The 23,009-nt window shown below is 40.2% G+C and overlaps 1 protein-coding gene across 1 annotated transcript in view; it reads left to right on the top strand.

Moving 5' to 3' along the window:
* Positions 1–23,009, top strand: part of ATP13A5 (ATPase 13A5) — a 114,979-nt gene that overhangs the window by 80,801 nt on the left and 11,169 nt on the right. Inside the window, exons 24-27 of the mRNA XM_075555886.1 lie at positions 1,043–1,139; positions 3,126–3,198; positions 16,006–16,180; positions 18,827–19,029. Coding sequence (XP_075412001.1) covers positions 1,043–1,139; positions 3,126–3,198; positions 16,006–16,180; positions 18,827–19,029 — 548 coding nt within the window. The remainder of the gene's footprint in view (positions 1–1,042; positions 1,140–3,125; positions 3,199–16,005; positions 16,181–18,826; positions 19,030–23,009) is intronic.

Below are 23,009 nucleotides of genomic sequence, written 5' to 3'. Positions count from 1 at the left end.
TACGAGCCCCCAATAAAATGATTTTTTTAAAAAGACTGATGTCAACAGAGTCTTTGAGGAAAGCAGGTGTTCAGGTCATGGGGACTGGGCAGGAAGATGAGGCCTGGCTCCCCTGTGCATTAGCTTCTGCCTGGACAACAGAGGCTGCAAGGAGCATTTTTTTTGCCGAGTTCCTACTCCTTCACTGCACGCTTGGCCTCTCATCGTGTTCTTTGGCCTGTCCAAGTCTTCCACCCTAGCAAGAAATGGAAGAAAATGGCCTCAAGTGGAATTTCTATACAGGGATTCCCATGTTAGCTCCAGTTCAGATTGTTATCTTGGATTCCTCTGGAAGATGGAAACCCACCAATTCCATTTCCTCTCAAGCGTTATTCAAATTTCTTAAAAAGTGAGAATATCTGTCCTTTACTTTAGGTTTCTGTTTCTCTCACGGCCATTGAGTTGATTCTGACTTTCAGTCACCCCATAGAAAAGAGTGGAACTGCCCCTGTGGGTTTCCAAGACCATAAATCTTTATGGGCATAGAGAGCCTCGTCTTTCTCCTTTGTAGTCCCTGGTGGTTTCAAACTGCTGATCTTGAGGTTAGCAGCCAACTTTCAGCCTATTACATCTCGTAGGACCTCTAAAACACCCCACAGTATAATCCCCAAGTCCTCCTGAGAATTATTTAATCTGTTAGAATGAAATGAATTACAATCAAGTAAACCCTGACCCTAACACTGTGTGGTGTTGATTATATACATGTGTAATCTTCTTCACTGGAAGGTTGTTGAAATAAATACTGTGCCTGCTTCATTTTATAACCTATTTGACTCTGAATAGCCTCAAGGAGTGAATGAATCAGTGAGTAAGAGGGTTATTGAAAAAGAAAATAAATAAATTAATGAATGGCTCCATTTATAATTAAAGAGCGTATAAATAAACAATTAAGTAAATAAGTATCACGAGGCTATTAAAATCAAATTTCTGTTGAAATATTTACAAAGTTGGATAAGTGGACTTACTTGTTTTTATTAAGCATGTCTTTCTTTTTCTTAAACAGAGAAGGCCGAGCTGCTTTGGTTTCATCCTTTGGGGTGTTTAAGTACTTGACCATGTATGGCATGATCCAGTTTATTGGTACATCACTCCTCTACTCGGTATGAACAAAAATAGTCTTTTTCTATTTCTAGTTGCAGTTATATTACCAGTTTATTCTTTGGAGTACGGACACTACCAAATACTTTAATGTTTTATAAATAAATATCATTTTTCAAATTATGCATCTTCAAAGTTAGGGACCTGGCATACCTGTGTTGAAAACATAGTGATAGGATTAAATAGATGTGGATCGGCTTTCTAACAGCACTGCTTTTCAGCCGATAAGCTGAGACACTTAACCTCTCCAAGCTCCTATTTCTTCAATTAGAGAATAAAGAAGGTTTCAGAGTAACCTAAATATAGCTCATCAGGAAATGAATCTGTCTCTGACTGTGGGATCATTTTTGGCCAAAAATAATTCAAGGAGAAATGAAAAGGAAGAAAAATTGTTGAAGTTGATTTTCAAAACCTAGAAAGTAATAAATAAATCAGAAAACCACACACACACGGAATTTTATCTCTGAACCTACAGGAACTTAAAACTTAGATGTCATTAGTAAAGACTAGCAATTCTTAAAAATAAAAAAGACTTAAAATGTCGTAAAACTAAATAACAATAAAAAGCAGTCATTTAAGAACTGCTTGTCCATGTGGAAGAAATGCATATAGGTTCAAAGTCATCTTCATTCATCAGCAACAACTTGCTCTACAACAAATGGATCCAACAAACTCAGGGAACACCTCACTCAGGAAGGAAATGGATTTGCTTTCCTGGCAGGTAGGAGAGTGAATGAAAGAACCACAGGGTTTCTGGTGGGCTCTACTGCCTACAAGAATCTCATGCTGAGGGATAAGGTGACGGCTAATGGTGTGAAATAAGAATGGAATTGGGAGTTTGGCTAAATGGCTCAATTTTGCCTCCATCAATAAGCATATGGACAAGTTAGGTCTTCCTTGCCCTTGGCCATGCTTTTACCCACCAATCAGAAGTTGGGTTGACTGAGAGTCATGCCTACACTGAAAGCTAAAGCTGCCTCTGAAAACTTCTTGCGCCATCTCATCCTACAAATGTATCTAGACGTTTACTTCCCCCGCGAGAAATGGACACAAGAAATAAAGGTACAGGGGCAGGAAGAATTGTCGAATGTCAGGAGCACTGTGGGACCATTTGTGACCTCTCAATAAAGTGAAAGCAGACTTTCACCGTAGATGCTGCTGGAACCATCATCGAATTTGAAGTGATTCACTCTTATGACCTAGACTTCGGTGACTGTGCCCCCTAAGGACTCTACCCAGCACTTTCTTGGCCTTGAGTCTATCCAGTAATATATTTTTTATGCAAAAAACATGGTTTGTAGTGTGCTTACAACCAGAGTATCATTAAGTGTTTAGTCTTTAGTCATCACGCAGCTACATGGACCTGACAACAAAAGGTATTTCAAGGCAATTTCCCAAAGAGTTAACAGTGTGACGTTAACATGCAAATATTTCAACTCCACGAATGTGAACTTAAACCAAGCCTCTGTCTCCATACACCTGAAAGTCGGATGTGCCAGTTGGAAGTCTCTTACACTGAGGGCTCTCCTTCCATTTGTGAGGCTGGATGGGCTTTGAAGTGAATCGAACGAGCCCACAGGTGAGGACAGAGAGCAGCATCTGTTGAATTTGAGGACTGACATCAAATTCTAAATGAAGTCCCCCGAGAGCTGTCAGACTTTGACATCTTAGGTTAAGAATTCAGCTGTCGAGGCCAAGACTGCAGCTGCTGGAATTACTGTGCCAACAGGGAGGCCTTCCCAGCAGACTCTCCATGCTGGAGTGAAAGTAAGATAAACAATGGGAACATCCGATCTGATTTCATTCCATATAATGAATTGCTAGTGATCTTTTGTAAGGTGCTGGATTTTTTTCTTCATAAAGAGGAGAGAGAAAAACAACCGTTGTTTCCTGAGGACTACAAACAAACAAATAAACGTTAAAATACTGGAACTTCTAGCATGGCAGAAACCACACTTCTATTCACTTTTGTTTTCTTTTCTTTTCAGCAACTACAGCTCTTTGGAAATTACCAATACCTCATGCAAGATGTAGCCATTACGTTGATGGTCTGCTTAACAAGTAAGCTCTTTAGCAAAGTAAATTGCGATTTGTACCTACCCATGAACTTGCTGCTGCTGTTGTTGTTGTTAGGTGCTATGGACAACTCAGAGCAACCCTCTGCACACCAGAATGAAGCACCGCCCGGTCCCGGCCCACCCTCATTATGGTTGTTACATTTGAGCTTGTTGTTGCAATCACTGTGCCAGTGTGTCCCCTTACCAGCCTTCCTCTGTCCTTCTAAGGATGGTGATGACTTGTGACTGATCTCTTCTGTAGCATATCTGAAGGACACAAGACCAAGACGCACCATCCACTTGCTTCTGGCTATAATTCTTCCAAGAACGATCTGTTTGTTCTTCTCGCAGTCTGTCAACATTCTTCTCCAGGACCGTAATTCAAATGCGTTGATTCTTCTCAGGTCTTGCTTACTCACTGTCCAACTGGCACATGCATACGCGTGATTGAAAGTACCATGACGTGGGCCAGGCCTGCTTTGATTCTCAAAGTGACAGCCTTGCTCTCTGACACTTTAGAGAGATCTTGTGCTGCCCACGTGTCCAATGCAGTGTATTTTTTTAGTTTCTTGATGGCTGCTTCCACGGACATTGACTGTGGATCCCAATGAAATTCTAGAAACACAAGATAAAATTATATGAGCTCACAAGTAAGTTTTTCTGAGAAAGATATCCTCTTGTGACTAAAACCTGATCATGTGTGGATTTTTTGCCAATGGTAGGTCTTAGCTTGATAAAATTGTCAATATATTTTGAGTTCTTATAGGTGTATGCTAGATAGGAAATACACAAGCAATCCAGAAAGGGAGAATTTAAAACCCAAAGGTCGTTTTCCATTTTTCAGCTATGCTGCCTATTGACATGAAACCAGTTTTGCTAGGTCTTTGACACGTGAGAACAATGTTAACATTTTACTGCAGCGGAATTCTCTTACAGCAACGATTGCTCATTTCCTCCTTTGAGATGACACTGATGGAAGATCCCCATCACGGGACTCAGGGCAGGACAGTGGCTCTTCACCTGTGAGCAAGGTGACTGCCCAACAGAGAGCAGAGAAAGGGAATGGCTCATCATCTCCTTTCCTCTGCTCAATGATGGGAATGTTATGAAAAATAACAGATACAACATCTCGAAGTACAGGATATGAATAACCTGGAGAATTTCATGTAGCATCTTATAACATGGAACTGATATTGAAGTAATTTATCATGACGTTCCCTATGTTGAATTTAGATCTCTGGATCAGTCAGAGATATAGGCAATATCCATTTTGCTTCCTAGGGTAGAACAATTTCTTCATAGCCAATCTAAGTATCTTGTCCTACATTTTATTAAGATTTACATTGCTGGATAATTTTGAATCAGTGGTATTGTCTTAAGAGTGATCCTTAGAAACCTAGATGGGAAGACTTCATCTCATGTGCTTTGAACATGTTATCAGGAGGGGCCAGTCCTCGAAGGACATCTTGCTTGGAAAAGCAAAAAGTCCACAAAAAAAGAAGACTCTCAACAAGATGGATCGACCCAGTAGCTGGAACAATGGGCTCAAACATGCCCACAATGAGGAGGATGGTGCTGGGCTGGGCAGTGCTTCGTTCTGCGACAGGGTTGCCGAGCGGGAACTCAACTTGACATCTACAACAGCAGCATACTATTTCTTCCGTGTTGGCTATTTACATGCCGTTTGTATGATTCACTTATGTACATGGTTCACATTCCAAGAGATTAGCCAAGAGGCGTTGTATAAAATAAAGCTGACATGTTCTTTTCTACCACTCTGACAGCTCTGGCAAGTTAGTGGTAAAGCAAACATTTCCTTACTATGAGACATGCTCATAGGATTGTTGTGCAAATGCCAGAAACAGTCGTGTCTGTAAAATGGATAGCCCAGCCCATGTACACGGCATATCACAAGACCTGGGGGATCTCCTTCCGTATCACCTGGTTCTCCTCTTGAGATAACAAGCTTACCCTTGGAGACAGTGAAACCGTAATCAGGTCGACTATTTGATTAGGAATCCAAAGACACGGGTGATTCTAGCCTTGCATTGGAATTACGATGTCATCCAAAGCAACTTATTTTCAGCTTGTATATGTTGAATTCGATAACACTGGCTAGGGATTAGCATCCCTGTGTGCCCACTTTGTGCTTTCCAATGACAATAGCCTGTTGACCTTCAGTCATTCGGGTAACGCTGCCTCTCCTCTGAGTGTGCACAGTGGGACAGGCAGGATGAGTAGGACAGGCCATCGCTTGAACTTGTTATCAGTGAGCTGAGCTTGGGAGAGGCCAATGAAGCCCAGGCTGCAATCAGGAAACAGCTTTTCTCTCCCTTTTTAAAAACCCTTTGCTTTCAAACATACTCAGTTCATTTCTCTCAGACTTGGTGACCCCAAAGCCCATCATTTCCTGGTCATTTCCAGGAATTAAACGATCTCGTTCTTAAATGGAACAATCCAGCTATTCTAAATGAGCATTCAATGTTTTAATCCAATTCAAAGTTCTTTTCTTCCCGCTAGCTCAGGCCTGACCTATCTCTAACAGTGGTGGAAGGTCATTTTCTCTTCATTCCTTTCTTTGAATTACTTACTCTTTGCCCCTGTTTCTGATAGAGGATAGAAACAAATATAGAGACCTCTTTCCTTCAGTTATGGCGGTAAAGTTCTCTGTACTTAGGGTCGCTTTGAGTTGGAAGAGATTGGAATTTAGATCGGAATTGTATTATTTTTATAGATTGCTTTAGGTAATATGGATATTTTTCACAGTATTACATTTTCCTCTAGGGTTCCCTGGTGGCATACTGGTTTCACATTGGGCTGTGATATGCAAGGTTGGAAGTTCGAAACCACCAGCCACTCTGGGAGAAATGGTTTTCTAAAGCATCAGAAACTCAAAGGGGCAATTCTACTTTGTCCTATAGGGTCACTCTGAGTCGGCATTGACTCCATAGCAGTGAGTTTCACAGTATTGTCATCTCTTATACATGGTAATTGTGCTAGGATGGCTTGACTACAGAAACGAATCCAGAGACACTCGCCTACGTATAAGAAAGAGCTTTATATCAAGAAGTAATTGTGCATAAATACAACATCCCAGCCCAGTCCAACTCAAATCCATGAGTCTGATAGACCTAAGTCCCTCTTCAAACTCACGTAGCCACATGGAAGGGTGCAGAATGCAGGAAGATCACAGGCCAGTGGGTACAGAGTTGTATGGCAGTGGCCACATCACAGATCTGGTACAGGTCTCAGTGTGGCTTATCAACAGGAAGGTGAAGGCAGAGAGAGGGGAGGTGGTGCCTCCAGAGGGTCATATATCTTGGTCGTACCTCCAAAGGAGGTTATCAACCTGTGACCTGATTGACAGGTTAAACTCTACCCACATCTTCTTACAGATGCTATGTTGTCACAAAAAACCCTTGCTAACACCGTCATTATGAGTTGGAACTGACTCAATGGCACTTAATTAACAACACAGGTAACCACTATGCCACCAGAGCACTGCAGTCCACTCTCCCCTGGGATTGCAATAGGGGAGCAATTGAGGCTAATCTCCCATCTGAAAGCCACTTCCCATCTCTCCCAGAGTATTCTTAAGACCTCATTTGATGGGGGTGGGGGGGTTGTTAGTGGGAGAAAAAAAAACAAAGCACAACAAAACAGTTCTTGCTAGTCCCACAAATTCTCCTTAAAGAATCTCGTAGTGATCTTTATGGTAGCTGGGGGACATATCTGCATAGATTTCTCTGAGTAGTACTATGGAACTACCTTTGTCATCTCACTGCACGACCTTACCTCTTACTACCGTTCCTTTGTCCTCAAATATGGGACTTACCAAGATTCCCTAGACAAAAGGAAGTAGCCCACTCAACAGTCTCTTGCACACACGTTCCTCTCCTATTATGTGTTAGGCATGTGGATGCTTGGGCATCAAAAGACTAATTACGAAAGTTTAGACTTTGGTGATAAAGTCACATTTTTTGAAAATCTGCTATTTAAAATCTCATAAACCACAGGTATACTCAGGAACACAAGGGGTCACCGTAAGGCAGAATTAACTCAGGGGTAACTTTGGGTTTTGTTTGGTTTTTCACAACTGCAACTTGATGAACATGATGCAACTTGAAATTATTAAAACTGCCAGAGTCCAGCAGAAGTGTTAAGAGTCAAAGAGAAGAGATTTTGTTTCTGGTGAGGAAGGATGAAGCAGAGAGAACAATGGGATGAGGAGCCAGATCCTAGAGAAAGCTTCGTGAAGGAGCTAGCATTTGCACCAAATAGGAAGGATGAATGGATTTCAAGTATGTGAGGCTTCAAAGAAGGGCCTTTGTAGTAGAAGAAAGGAGCATGAGTCATACAGGAGATGAGAAACACAGGGTGTGAACTTTTCCAACAGGACCACATGATCGGGTATGTGAAAAGAAACCGTGTTAAATAGTTTCAAAGGGTGAACTGCACCAGATCACAGAGAATCTTGCCTGCCACGCTGAGGACTGTGTTCTAAGGGCAATTGTTGATCGGACAATCAATGCAAAATCACTCTCACCGAGGCTTCTACCTGCCAAGGTTTCCAGATTCAAGTTTTCTGCCTACAGCCTGAATTAGCAAGGAGAGAGGAAACACCATTACATCTTTTATGAATGTATTTGTTTACTTATTTATACATAATCTGCTTGGTTTCAGGAGGATGTTAATCCTTCTGAATTTTAATGTAACATTCAAAGGTAGCTAGTAAAAACAAGATATAATACAAGGGGGTACCCCCACAAAACAGAAAAAAGCTCTACTGGGCAGAGCTTTCATGGTATGCAATTTTCCCACTAGGTCAGTAGTTCTCAACCTTCCTAATTCCATGACCTTTTAATACAGTTCCTCATGCTGTGGTGAACCCAAACCATAAAATTATTTTTGTTGCTACTTCATAACTGTAATTTTGCTACTGCTATGAATCAGGTGACCCCTGTGAAAGCATTGTTCAATCTCCAAATGGGGTCGTGACCCACAGGTTGAGAACCACTGCACTAGGTGAACAACTTGCTCTGAGTTAGTGCACCCAGTGGCACCACCTGGGAAGGTTCTCTCTGGTCACAGTGAATTTTTTTTGTAAAATCAGTTTCACTCAAACCTTATTTTTTTGTGATGGCCAATTTAAGAGAACAGCCTTCAGTGGTGAATTTTGTTCTCCTCGGGGAGAGTGCCATAGACACGGTTGTGATGTTGAACACAGCTTGCCAGGATAGTGCTATGGGAAAAACTCAAGTGTACGAGTGCTTTTCTCATTTCAAAACAGGTGAATGTTCATTGATGACAAACCTCATTCTGAACGTCCTTCAACTTCCCGAATAGACAAAAATGTTGACAAAATTTGGGCACTTGTGCTTAAGGATAGACAACAGGCCATTCAAAAGATGGGGAAGTTATCTGGGCTATCTTGGAACTGGGTTTTAAAGGACGTTTTGGGAATGATAGAGTAGCTTCCAAGTTTGTGCCTTGGTTTCTGACTGACCAGAAAAAGAATGCCAAGTGGAAACATATCGTGCTTTGAAAGAACAGCTCCAAGGTGACCCAGACGTTTTTTCCAAGGTCATTACTGGTGATGAGGCATGGTGCTATTCTTACAACCCCCAAAGCAAACATGAATCAAGTCAGTGGAAGACACCATTGTCACCTTGACCCAAAAAAGCTCTTAAAGTGAAATCAAAGATCAAGATGATGCTCATTTATTTTTTGATGTGAGGGGGATAGTGCATCTGGAGCTCATTCCACCAGGTCAGACTGTTAATCAAGCTTTCTATTTAGAGGCTCTGAAAAGATTGCGTAACAGTGTGTGAACAAAATAAGGCCTGATTTGTGGCAGGCAGGGGACTGGTTTTGCCACCAGGGCAATGCACCTGCAATGTCACAGAGCCATTTTCAGTGAGCCAATTTTTGGCAAGAAACAGCATGCTTCTCTTTCCCCACACACCTGACTCACCTGATCTCACTCCTTGAGACTTCTTTTTGTGTCCTTGAATGAAGAGGGACATGAAAGGAGAGCGATTTGATGACATAGAAGAAGTGAAGGAAAAAACAAGGGAGGTGCTGTCAACCACCCAAACAGATGAGTTTGAAAAATGTTTCTAAGAACGAAATTGCAGATTTGACAAAAGTTTTAAGTATTATGGAGAGTACTTTGAAGGAGCTAAGGTTATTTGTTTAAAAATTTTTAAATACATAGCTTTGGGAAAAAAACCATTTGTGGGGGTTACCCCCTCATATATTAAAGAGAAAGCCAAGAGGAAAAGTAAGATGAAATCAGAACATACCTTAGAAAATGACATGCTTCGAAATCAAATTACTGCCCAAAGTGGCTCCTAACATTAGCCTTAATCTATGTAGCCACTGTCTTGAAGGGGGTTTATTCTAGCCTTGTGGCTTCTTTCTTCAGTGGCACCTACTTAAGCTAGATGAAGATAGAGGGGGCTGCTGAAGAATCTAATTCTCAAACAAATCTGAGAACAAGAACTCTGATGCCCGTGGGCCTGAGGAGGGACAACACACTAACAAGAATCCAAACCCCTGGTACTCAAGTTGATTTTGACTCATGGCGGCGCTATATGCTTTGTGGCAAAACTGCACTGCAGAGGTGTTTCCATGACTGTGATTTTCTGAAGTTCATCTCCAGGCCTTTCACCTGACGTTAGAACACTTAAAGATCAAAAATCGAGCCTGCCTTAGCTCCTGCTTCCTTTATCCATTTTTATTATTTTCATCTCAACACTCATATTTTTTTCACCTTGCAAATGACCCCAAATGGTTGTCCCAGTATTGGGCTTCCACCAATTTTCTCCTCACCCTTTCTCTCCCAAGTAGTCCAATCTCTTAGTGTCCCCATTGCAAATCTTTTGACAAGAAATTGTATTGACTTACCCTGGGTAAGATGTGCACCTCTTTGCCATTCATTCTGTGAGGAAGGTCAGAGAGCTCAGAGGCATTGGCGTGCCGATGTGTTTAAGCCCAATACTACCGTGCACAAGAGGAAGCTGTCACCAGCAAAGGCAGCTGTGGGAGGGAATCTATCCTTTATGCAGCTTCGTATTTCGCATAAGCTTCAGTGCCTTCTAATGTCTTTTGGATCTTACTCTCCTCTGAGGAGCTAATGAAAGATATAGGTCTTTTTACTTTGGAAGTATTATAATGGACATGTGAAGTTTTGCATATAATTTAGGGGATTTCAAGCTTATACCAAGGGCTCAAGTAGAAATAAAATGTCTTGTAAATGATGATGGCAACAAATGTACAAATGTGCTTGACCCAATGGATGGATGGATGGATTGTGATAAGAGTTGTATGAGCCCCCAATAAAATGTTTTTTTTAAAATAATAATATTTAGGGGAGTTCATGTGCTTCTTGATGCTTGACTTACATAACACATGTAAATAATATAAAATAAATAACTTGAGGAAGAAGCATTACTAATGATAACCAAGGAATGCAGAGCCATTTAAAATGATTATTTGTAATGGAATTTAAACCGTTCAGTTCTCCCATAGAGCTGACTCTGTGCTGGGCTAAGTAAAGGGCAGAAAGCCAAATAGGCTGGGTTTCTCCCCTCCAAGAACTCACTGTCTGCGGAGAGCAAGTGTAAACAACAAGATTTAGGACAAGACAACTGCACTATAACAGCAACATGAACAGTGTGCTGTGGGAACTCAGAGAAGGAAATGATTTATTCTGAAGAAAATATAATACTTCACAGTTTGCATGCTTCTGCAGGCAATCTGATAGCCTGGATCAGCATGCTTTTAAGGAAACCTGGACAATTCCAAAACGTTCTTCTGACGGCTCATCTATCCTACTACCCAGGGCTATTTCAGGGCCCCTCATCTTCCTCTCTTTGATTGGCAGCCTCCATCACATGGTAATATTCTGTAGGACAGAGAAGTGGAGCTTTTTAATTAGACTTGCATTCATATCACCATCCTGTCACTCACTAGCTGTGGGTCCTTGAAAAACAAACTCCATTTCTTCACCTGTGAAATGGGAGATGTAATAACAACACCTATCTTGGATTGCTCTTAAAGGGAAAAGAGATCATATAAATATTTAGTAGCGGCAGAGTTTCCAGAGTCTAGTTGTTATTGTTACATGTCACGGAATGTCCTTCAACTCCTAGGGACCTCCTATCCAGCAGCACGAGCACTGCCCAGTCCTGTTATGTGGTTGTAGCTCCTCTGTCAGTCCATCTTATTGGGGTCATCCTCTCCCTACTGAGGTTCTTCTTCTGGGACTGGTCTCTCCTGATAACATGCTCATTCATGCACAGGAAACGACATCATGCCGTCCTCGGTTTTAAGGACTATTCGGGGTGTCCCCCCCTCCAACATGAATGAGTCTGCTCTTCTGATAGACCATGGCACTTTCAATATTCGTCACCAATACCACAATTCAAAGCTATCGTTGATGCTTTGATCGTTCTTATTTATTGTCCAACTTTTATATGCCTATGAAGTGATTGAAAATACCACGGCTTGGGTAGACCCCTAAGGCACACCCTTTCTGATTAGAAACCATACAGTGTTCTCTTACTCTGTTGGAATGACTGCCTCCGGGTGTACGTGCAAATTCCACGTGAGTGTAATTTACATGCTCTGGAATTCTCATTCGTCCCAATGGTATCTACAGTTTACTTAAATCTACACAGTCGAATGCTTTGACATAGTAAAACACAAGCAAATATCTTTCTAGTATGCTCCTTTAGCCAAGATTCATCTGATATCAACAAGATCCTTAATTCCATGTTCTCTTCTGAATCTGGCTTGAATTTCTGGAAGTTCCCTGTCCATGTCCAATCGAAACTGTTTTTAACTAGCTGTAGCAAACTTCTGCTTGCATGTGATATTAAGGATATTGTTCAAAATTTCCCACATTCTGCTGGGTCACATTTCTTTTGAAATGAGAACAAATAAGTATCTTCCAGTCAGTTGGCCAAATAATGCTGTCTTCCCACATGTTTTTTTTTTTTTTTTTTTGCATAGCAAGTGCTTCTACACTGCATCCGTTTGTTGAAACCTTTCAATCAATATTCCTTTAATTCCATGAGCCTTGTTTTTCCACTAATGCTGTCAATGCAGCTTGGACTTTTGGGGGGTGGGGGCAGGGGTACAGGCGTGGGAGCAGTGACTGTGTGTTTTGTCCATCTTTGTTTCTGTTCTTGACTCCATCATTCCTTGAAATTGCCTTCAATTCTTTTAGCTTAAGCTAAGCATATTCTTCCCTTCTGGTTTACTCATTCCACGTCTTTGAACATTTTAAAATAAGTTTTCCATTTGTCTAATTGACCAGCTTTGTGTAATTTTCTGTTCAGTTCTTTTGCTTCACCTTTTTCTCTTACACTGGCTACCCTGTTCAGCAGAAGTTTGAGAGTCGTCTGACATCCATTTTGACCTTTTAAACATGTACTCTCGATTTAATGACCTTTTGCTTTCTTTCTATATAATGGTCTTGATGTCCTCCCACAATTTATTTAATCTTGGGTCATTAGTGCTCACTGTGTCAAATATCTTCTTGAGATTGTCTCTAAATTGAGATCAGATGTACGCAAGGTTGTGTTGGGCTCTCATGGACTTGTCCAAAATTCGTAAGGTAAAGTTTTGCCATTCTCCCTTCTAAGAAGCATTCAAACAGTACTTCCTCCAAGACAGATTTGATTATTCTTCTGGAAATCCACAGACTGTCAATATTCTCCACCTGCACCAGAACTCAAAGGCAACTCTTCTACTTTGGTTTGCCTTATTCTTTGTCTAGGTTTTGCATATATGAGAGGGGACTGAAAAGACCATGGCTGGGGTCAGACTGGGTGTAGTCTTCAAAATGACACCTTTGCCTTTTTAGCACTTTGGAGAACTCATTTATAGCAGATTTTCCCAGGGCAAATTATTCAATGTCTTGAAAACCGCTTCCACAGGCACTGAAGGTGCATCGGGTCCAACAAAATCCCCCACAAGTTCAATCTTATCTCTGCTTCGCCTGATGCAACTTGTTGGTCCAGGATTGATGTTCAGGTGTAATCCATATTGAAAACTGTCATCGTTGACCTTCTTTAGTAGGGGCTGCAGGTCCTCCTTTATTTTTTTTAATCTTATTTAAGTCTCTATTCCACCATTTCTTTCCTGTTCCTTAGAGTTGATATGTTCTAAACATCAATGTTTATTGTTATTCCATTACATCGCATCTTTTTTACCCCTTTTTTCATTAAATACTTTTATTGGGGGCTCTTACATCTCTTATCACAATCCATACACTCACCCATTGTGTCAAGCACATTTGCATATATGCTGCCATCATCATTTTCAAGGCATTTTCTTTCTACTTGAGCCCTTGGTATCAGCTCCTCATTTTTCCCCCTCCCTGCCCATCCCACCCTCCCTCATGAACCCTTGATAAGTTATAGATTATTATTTTCATATCTTACATCGTCCTCTGTCAATCTTCACCCACTTTTTCATTGTTTGTCCCCCTGGGAGGGGGTTATCTATTGATCCTTGTGCTAGATCCCCCCTTTCTCCCCACTTTCCCTTAATCCTCCTGGTATCTCTATTCTCATTGTTGGCCCTGAGGGGATTACCTATACTGGATTCCCTGAGTTTCTGGCTCTTATCTGCAGCAGTGTGCATGTTCTGGTATTATCTGATTTGTAAGGTAGAAGTGAGGTCATGATACAGTGGAGGAAAGGCAGCATTAAGGAACTAGAGGAGAGGTGTGTGTTTCATCGTTGCTATGCTGCACCCTGACTGGCTCATATCTTTCTTGTGACCTTCGGTGTGGGGATGTCCAATTGTCCAGAGATGGGCTTTGGGTCTCCGAATCATGCAAGTCCTCCTCACTTTCAGAAATACAGAGAAGAAGTCTGGATGGCCATCCAGCAGTGGCCATTGAGTAGATTGTGATTCATGTGTTACAGAGTAGAACTGAGCTCCACGCTTTATTTTTTGCTAAAATCTTTATGGGAGCTGCTCACCAAGCCTTTCTGCTGAGACCTTGCTGGGTGGGTTCAAACCACGAACCTCTGGATTAAAATGCAAGCATTATCCCCTTGTGCCACCCAGGGGTCGTCTGGAACCCATTGCCACTGGGTTTATTTTGATTCATGAAGACACCGTAGGTTACAGATCGAAACTCTGCCCTACAATTTTCTTGGCTATGATCTTTATGGACGAGAGTGTCTGCGTGTGTGCAGTCTCGGGAAAGGATGAGTCACCAGTTGTTAAGTCAGTGTTGAGTGTAGCTGTTGTGCACCACCCGGGTCTTTGAGCTGTAGAATAACTCATATGGGAAATCTCCTGGGTTCCTTCGCACATTTCATAACAGAGATTTTTTTTATATGAAAAATATGATTAACCCCAAATGCACATGCCAGAAGCTGTTTACCTTAGCATTTTGTTGTTGGAAGTGGGGGGTTCACCAACATCTGACTCCCATGTACGTGCATGCACATACCCTAATTCCTTTCCTCTGACCAAACCCAGTGATTAGCTGTGGAAAAGAAAGAGTCCAAGGCGGATATAAAGATGAGAATGAAAACATAAGGAATTTGATGCAAATCATTAAATGTGGTGTTTCTAGTTGCCGACTTTCCTTAGCTTCTCCCCTGTTTTGCCTTGGGAAGTAACGCACATTTCATTTTTATAATCATGTTAGAATGTGTAGCTCCTAAAAAAGGATGTAATCATTCTTTCTTTTCTTTTTGTTTGTTCTTTTTTACACTCCACCTACTTTAAATGTCAAAAGATAAATTCTAGAACCAATGTTCTATGCAATGTAATTTAATACTTCCATCTGGAAGCATGCATTTTCTATCCATTCTTTTTTCCAAACTGAGTGTAATATGCATGATTAGCCCTCTGTTCCCAAGCTTCCCCGGGAGGAAGCATAGCTCATCTCTGGCAACTAAGATGGGACCTGGAACATTGAAACATTTATAGAGATCGTCTGAGTGAATAATAAAGAAAGTCCTTTTCATTTTATAACTACCTAGTCTAGCCAGGGTAGGCCACCAGGTATAGTGGTTGTGTGTTGGGCTATGATCCCCATGGCCAGCAGTTCAAAACCACCAGCAGATCTAAAGGGGAAAGACTGGGCTTTCTACTCCTGAAAAGAGTTTCAGTCTCAGAAGCCCACAGGGGGTCCCTATGAGTCAGCATGGACTCAATGGCAGTGAGTTCGTTTGTTTTTTTAGCACATGAAGAGCAGGCTAGCTACACTCCTTCTTACTCTCATCCTGACATTCCATGTTCCCATCATTATCAAAAGGTACTATTGGTAGGGCTTATTCCATTTACAAAGGAGCCTTGGTGGCACTGTGGGTTAGGCACTGGGCGGCTAACCACAAGGTTAGCAGTTCAAACCCACAGGCCACTCCATGGAGAAAGGTAAATCTGTCACAAACTCTATGAAGCAGTTCAGCTCTCTTCACTCTGAGTTGGAATCGACTAGATCTGGCAGTAGATAATACAAATTCCATTTGGAAGGTCGATTCCTCTTAACATAACCTTCCCACCCAGCCTGGTTGTACAAAATATATCCAATAGAATACATTCCCGAATCATAGAACATTTGAGTCTGTTACTTTCCTTTCTGAAGCTCAAAACAAAGCAGCAAAGAGCCAAGGGTGGGTAGACTTGGTTATGTAACTAGAGAATGCCTGGGGGTAAACTCTCAAATCATGCTGGTTAATTCTGAATCCTATGATAAGACGTAAGATATACATCCAAGTATTATTTTATTTTCCATGATGAAATTGTAACAGGACTAAATGTGCTTATCTTTCAGTGAGTTCAACACATGCCTACCCTAAGTTGGCTCCTTACAGGCCAGCAGGACAGCTGCTCTCTCCCCCTTTGTTACTCTCGGTCATTTTGAATTCCTCTTTCACCATCATCGTGCAGCTTTGTGCGTTTCTCTTAGTGAAGCAGCAGCCCTGGTATTTTGAGATCTACAAATACAGGTAAAGTTTAGTTTCTTAATTTCTTAACTCGTTGAGAGATAGATAATGAGCAGTCAATGAAATGGTACAACTTGGTTTTAACAGATATCCTAAAATTTTAGTTAGCAGAAATTGCGTGTCCACACCTCAAAACACAAATGCTAGGACAAGACACAATTAATAGATGGAGGGCTGGAGGAAGCCACGTTGTGGGGGAAGGAGAAGGTCTGTTAAATTGGCTCATGGAAATACAGTGGTTACTGGCTGCTGTATTATCCCTCTGTTGTTTAAGCATCGGAGAGACTGGGGTGGACCATTCTTTTCTGTTCAGCTGCAAACATGGCAGGCTTTGTGGACTAGATGCTCTCTGTTGTAACTACCAGACCTAGTTGTTGCAGCATAAAAGCAGCCAACCAATATGCAAACAAATGAACATGACTGTGTTCCAATAAAACTTTATTCATCCAAACAGGGTAGATTAGCTCTGTGGGTTGGTTTGCTAATCTTTAATGCAGACATGCACCAATAGATATTGATTTAAACTAAATAACATAAACTAAAAACCTAAATGATATTCATTTTTTAAAATGAATGTTAAAGATGCTAGTTGATTGGGGTTGAACACTAAAATCCAATTAGCCAACCTAGTTCTTTCTAATTCTGGCTTTGCCTTTATCAATGGGACTCAGGACAAATGAATTCACTTTCCTGGACTTCAGTTTCTTAAACTATTGAGTAAAGGTGACAAGATATGAAATATAGATATTCAAACTATTTTTTCTGATAAAACTTGACCATTCCCCCCACAAATAAAAATACAGGGAAAATTACTCTTTTGAAGCAGTGCATGACCAGCTGCTACCCCCCCCCTCCTCCACCTTTGGCCATCAGGTGGATTCTTACACATAGTAATGCTCCATAGGGTCTTCAATACTGTCCATCTTTAAAGGAGCAGACATGCCAAAATACCCTTAGAATAGGGAATTCCTTTTCAATTCAAAACTGGGTTTTCCTTTAGAACGATGATGTTGAAAGGTGTACAGTTCTGATTGACTCTAGGAGACTACACTGTGTAATTAAAAGAGCACACCACTACCCACGGCCACTGTGTTCCTTCCCAACTCACAGCGACCTCTGATAGGGTTTGGGGAACTGTAAATCTTTACAGGAGCAGGATGCCTCATTTTGCTCTTCAGGAGCAGTTGAGGGGCTTGAACCACTGAGCTTGAGGTTAACAATCCAATGGTTACTTACCTGTGTAGCCTTGAATCAGCTAGTTGTGCTATAGAAGTTCTTGACTTTCTTATTGACAATGAACAGGAATTGGGCAGGATACTCTTGGGCATAAAACTCTATAATTAAGGCCATCTGAATAGAAAGAGGTCTATCTCCTTTTGTATAGGAATGCCTCAGGACTACTGATGGCTTGTTTCATTAATTTATTTAGCCAAATAAATAAAAAAAATAAATAAATAGCTGAACATCTATGAGATACCATGGAGCCAAGGATAATAAGACTTAAGCCTTGCATATAAGTTTACAGTTAAAAATTAATCTTATTTATAAACATTTATGTGGGAGAAAATGCGGCAGTTTGCTTGTTTAAAGGTACACAGCCTCGGAGCCCCTATCGGGCAGTTCTGCTCTGCCCTACGGGTTGCTATGAGTAAGAATACACTCTATGGTTTTGGATTTGGTTTGAAGTATAAATAGTTGTAAAAGTGTCAACTAGTTTAAAAGTGTTGAGCTGAATCAGAAAGCCAGTAGAAACTAGTGTATGGGCTGTTATTTTAAAACAAAATTAAAAAATGAACTTTGCAAAACGATCAATCGGGACTAAGAAACCCCATCTTTTAAGCCAGCATTTTTATGAATAAGCATTATGTGCCACCCGCTGCGCTAGGTGCAAAGGTTTTGTTGTAAATTCCAGGGTCACAAAAAGCAGAAAAGTACAATGAAAATGTCTACATCCAAGCCACTCCCATTAGAAAATGCAGCTATGTAAACTAACTTATACACAAGGAACTAAGCGCTGTTATCGAATAATAGAAATGACCAGTTCTACTTTATCAGCCAAAGCAGAAACGTTGCCAAGCCAGTGGTGTCTGACGGAGGTTGGGGTGATAGTAGACCTAACTGGAAATGTGCAAACTGGGACATGCGGGAAAACCAGAAATACTCTCCTGCATTTGGAGTGTCAGGTAGCTGTGAGGAGCCACACGAGGCCAGGCCAGGAGGGTAGGGTGGGCGAGCAGTCTGGGTGTAATTTACTGGGGCAATGGCGCTGTAGGCACTTCCTAAGCAGGACAGTATCATGTTTTGATCCTTAGGCTGATTCTTGGACGGTGTGAGGTAAATTGATTAGCCAAGGGCTCCTTCAGTCTCTGAGTTGGCCTTGCGTTAGCCGGCACCATTAGCACCTGATCATCTGATCCCTTTAGCGAGGGGTCCCCTGTCGCGAATGGATGGAGCCAAACCTTGCCTGCCTCCAAATTTCATTTTTGTTTTGTCATTGCAAGAGCCTTGCGATGATATTTTGTTGTCCAGAATATTGGGGCTGAAGGAGTTTAAACGCTGAGGTCTCGTGGTAGCGATGGCTTTTCATTCATCTTGATTTGGGGGCCCGTTGAATAAAACGCATCATAAGCGCTGGTAATTCTTTTGCAGTGAGTGCTTTCTGGCCAACCGAACGGAATTCTCAACAAACATGACTTTGGAAAGAAACTGTACTGGAAATGCCACCATGATTCCTGGCTCCATTCTGAGTTTCGAGAGCACCACACTGTGGCCCATCTGCACCATCAACTGTATCACTGTAGCATTTGTCTTTTCTAAGGGAAAGCCATTTCGAAAACCCATCTATACGAACTGTAAGTATCAGAAAGTTTAAGTTTCCTTTCGAGTTATTCCTTGCCCTTCTTTGCCTTCCCCCTCGCTGCAGCTGACCGGTGAAGTGACGAGTTCAGGGAGAAACCATTTCAATCCTCCAAAGTGGTCATTGAATTGTAAAAATCAGAGATGGTGGAGTCCAGGGGCAGAGATCTGCTTGTGCACAGACAAGCACAAACATTATTAAGGGGTCACGCGAATCCTATCCTATTGTGAGTCTTCAAGAGTCATTTTCAACACATACAAACACATCATGACAAAACACACGCAGTTTGTTGAAGCTAAAAATGAAGACCCTGATTTAGAAGTCCTATCATTGACCATATGGTGTCACTTCTGAGAATGAAAGCAGGTTCTGTGGATAGTTAAACCAGACTTCAAAAGGACTAGAGGGTAAGTTAGAAATCTGGATACCCTGTCTATCATGGATCTTGGCTGAAATACGACAACACAAGAAAGATGCGTGACAGTGTTTCATTGACTATGCAAAGGAATTGATTATGTGGATCATAACTAATTTTGGATCACATTGCAAACTATGGAACTTCTAGGGCACTTAATTTTGCTTTTGCAGAACCTGTTCATAGACCAAGAGGCAGTCATTCAAAGAGAACGAGAGAATACAGCCTGGTTTAAAATCAACCAAGGGGCGTTAGGGTCGTATCATTTCCCCATACTTTTTCAGCAAGTAATCTAAGAAGATGAGCCATTTGAAGAAGAATGCAGCATCAAGATGGGTGGAAGGCTTCTTAATAAACTGCTATATGCAGTTGACACAACCTTGCTTGTTGAAAGACAGAAGGATGAGAAACACTTGCTGATGAGACCCAAGTCTTCAGTATGGATTACCCCTCAACTCAACATCAAGAACACAAAAATCCTCACAATTGACCAATAAGCAGCAGCATGACAAATGGAGAAAAGGCTGAAATCGACACTGATTTCATTGTACCATTCACAACAAGACCCGTGGAAGTGGCAGCCAAGAAATCAAGCAGCTTCTTGTTTGCACCGTATCGGGGAGCTGGAAAATAAAGAAGAAAGGCTGAAGAAGAAGTAATGTCTTTGGATTGTGGTGTTGGTGAAGAACATTGGCCACAAAAAAATGAACAAAATCTGTCTTAGAAGAAATACAGCCAGATTGCTCTTTAGCAGCAAGGCTAGAGGTACTTTGTCTCCTTTCCTTTGGGGCACGTTATGAGCAGGGCCCAGGACATCCTGCTGGGTAAAGCAGGAAGGGAGCAAATCAGATGCTCAGTGAGATGTTTGCACAGCGGCTGCAACAACGGAATCCGGCAGCAATAACCATGAGGGGAGTGCAGGTCTGGCAGCGTTTCTTCCTGTCGTGCAGACTCAGTCTCCATCGGAACAGACTCCACAGCGCCTAACAACAACCACAAAGATGTATCATGTAATTGGCTTCAGTATTTCAGTATTACAGTGAGGTGAAAAACATACTTTGATCTAGCTTCTGATTTCTCTATAACTAAGTCCAAATATTGTGAAATTGCTCTGACTTTTGATACATAAATTAAATTGCATCCTAGAAAATTTGTACTGATTTTCACTTCTATTACTTGCTTCTGCAACATTCTATAACATACTAAAAAATAAAAGTTTGCTGATATAACATAAAAAGTGGCATTTCTTTGATCACCAGTGACAATAGGCATATTGCCATTTATTACCTATTTCTCCTCCTGAGAATTATTGTTTCATATTTTTATCCATTTCTATTAGGTTACTGTTATTTTCCTTATTTATTTGTATGGGTTACTTATTCCTTTGTTATTTCCCCCATTATTTTTATTCACAGATTTTCCCCCTCATTATAAAAGTGTATCACTATTTTATTTTCATTTATGCTTTTGTTGTACCAAGTCAACTTTCACTTAGTGTTTGAAGTAGGGATCAAACTAGTTTATTCAACGAATTAATAAATTTTCCCTGGAGAATTAATTGACTACTAAATATTTAAGATTTTTCCATTTATATATCCCCCAATTATTCATAATACCACTTTTATTACACCTGCATATATGTATACCTATAGACATAAAACTGAGAGGATACATTTATATCATAGTCTTATATTTATATCCATATCCAGGATATATATTAGGAGGCTTCAAAATGTTCATGGAAAATAAAATTGAAAGATCACCTTCTATAAGCCAAACCAAACCCCCTACTATTGCGTTGATTCCAACGCAGAGAGGTCCTACAGAAGAGTGTAGAACTTCCCTACCCGTTCACAAAGCTGTAAATCTTTGTGGAAGCCAGCTGTCACATATTTCTCCTTCAGGGCAGTGGTGAATTAAAATCACCAAGGTTTCTATAATCCCCTTTAAGATTTTGATACTTTGGGTGGAATTTATATATTTACACAATTGAGTCTTCTCATTTAGGAGCATGACATATCTCTCCATTCATGCTCTGTTTTATGTATCTTAGTATGTCTTTTTGGCTTTCTCTATTGAAGATCCTGAATATGATTAAGAAATGAATCATATGTGCTTTATATTTTCCTTTATATTGTTAATGGTTCCCCCATTATCATATTTTTTAACTGGTTAACATATATATGTGGGAAAATAGTAGTGAAATTTATACTTATTTTATATCTGGAAATCTTTCTGCATTTTGCTATAAACCTTTGATTCTTCAATATTTTAGAAAGACAGAATTATTATCTATAAATTTTAATGATACTTTCTCCTTTCCAGTTGCTAAAATGCTTATTAATATTTTTTTGCATTAGTGCACTCAGATTTCCCAAGACAATGTTAAATAATAGTGGTAAAAGCAGATAATCCCACTTTTCAGTAATACTCACTGGTCTCTTGCATGTGGGGGAAAGTTACCTGATTTCATAGAGATTTAGAGGGCTGAGACCCTATAGTCAGAATAGGCTCTATGGCAATGTTTTGGAGTCTCCTGTAAATATGATACTAAATATTAGCTCAAGGCAGGCTATATCATTAGAAAGGCCACCTCTCTTTCTAGTCTACCAAGAGTATTTTAAAAGATCAAGAATAATTTCATCAAATGCCCTTTCATCTTTTACTGAGATGATCTTGCAGTTCTCCTCAGACCTACTGTTAGACTGAGTTATAGTTATAATAAACTATTTATTAGTAAGTCATGTTCTTGAGCAAATCCTTCTTGTGAATTATACTAAAATTATAGTTTATAATTTATAATACTAAAATCTAGTTTTTGTTTAAATGACTATATTTCATGCATATTATTCACATGATTAAATTTTAGTGTAGTGTTTTGGTAGGTTACCTATTAATCTGACTTTTTAATGTAAAAAAAGTTTTTATATATAGAAATAATTATTCTCTGATAACTTGCAAGAATCCATTAGTAAAATCATTGCATTCAAATCCTTCCTTTTAAAGACTACTTTCTTAGATTATTGGTTTAGGTTATCCTCTTTTTAAACTGTCTTTTTAAAAAACAATAATATCTATCTTTGCTGAGAGAATTTTATGTCATTTAATTATCAAACGCTAGTATTGGATTGAACTCTTGTAGAATTGTTAGTACCTTCAATGATTCTTTTTGCATCTTCCCATCCAAATTGATCCTATGTGTTATTTTTAATTTGTGTGTATTATTTATTTTGTATTTATTATGTTTTCATTTTGGAGTTTTCATTAAAGACCAATTCTTTAAAGTTCTGTATGTCTTATAATTTCTGATTTGATATTTACCTTAGTTGTTTTCTTATTTTTTTAGTCATTTTTATAAATGTGTGAATTGACATTACAATTTTTGTATTTTCTCTCATTAGAGAAACATTTAAGATTAAAAGTGTGCAGTTTGCAATCAGTAATGTGCAACAGGCTATAAGCGTCCATGTGTCTATGAGTTAATCCAGGATTGAATCCTTCTTTTACCATTTTGTTTACAAAATAGTGATTTTTGCTTTTAAGAGGGAAGGAATTTAGTT

Source organism: Tenrec ecaudatus, chromosome 8 (assembly GCF_050624435.1).
Source record: "Tenrec ecaudatus isolate mTenEca1 chromosome 8, mTenEca1.hap1, whole genome shotgun sequence".
NCBI classification, from domain to species: domain Eukaryota; kingdom Metazoa; phylum Chordata; class Mammalia; order Afrosoricida; family Tenrecidae; genus Tenrec; species Tenrec ecaudatus.
This window is presented reverse-complemented; position numbering and strand designations above follow the sequence as displayed.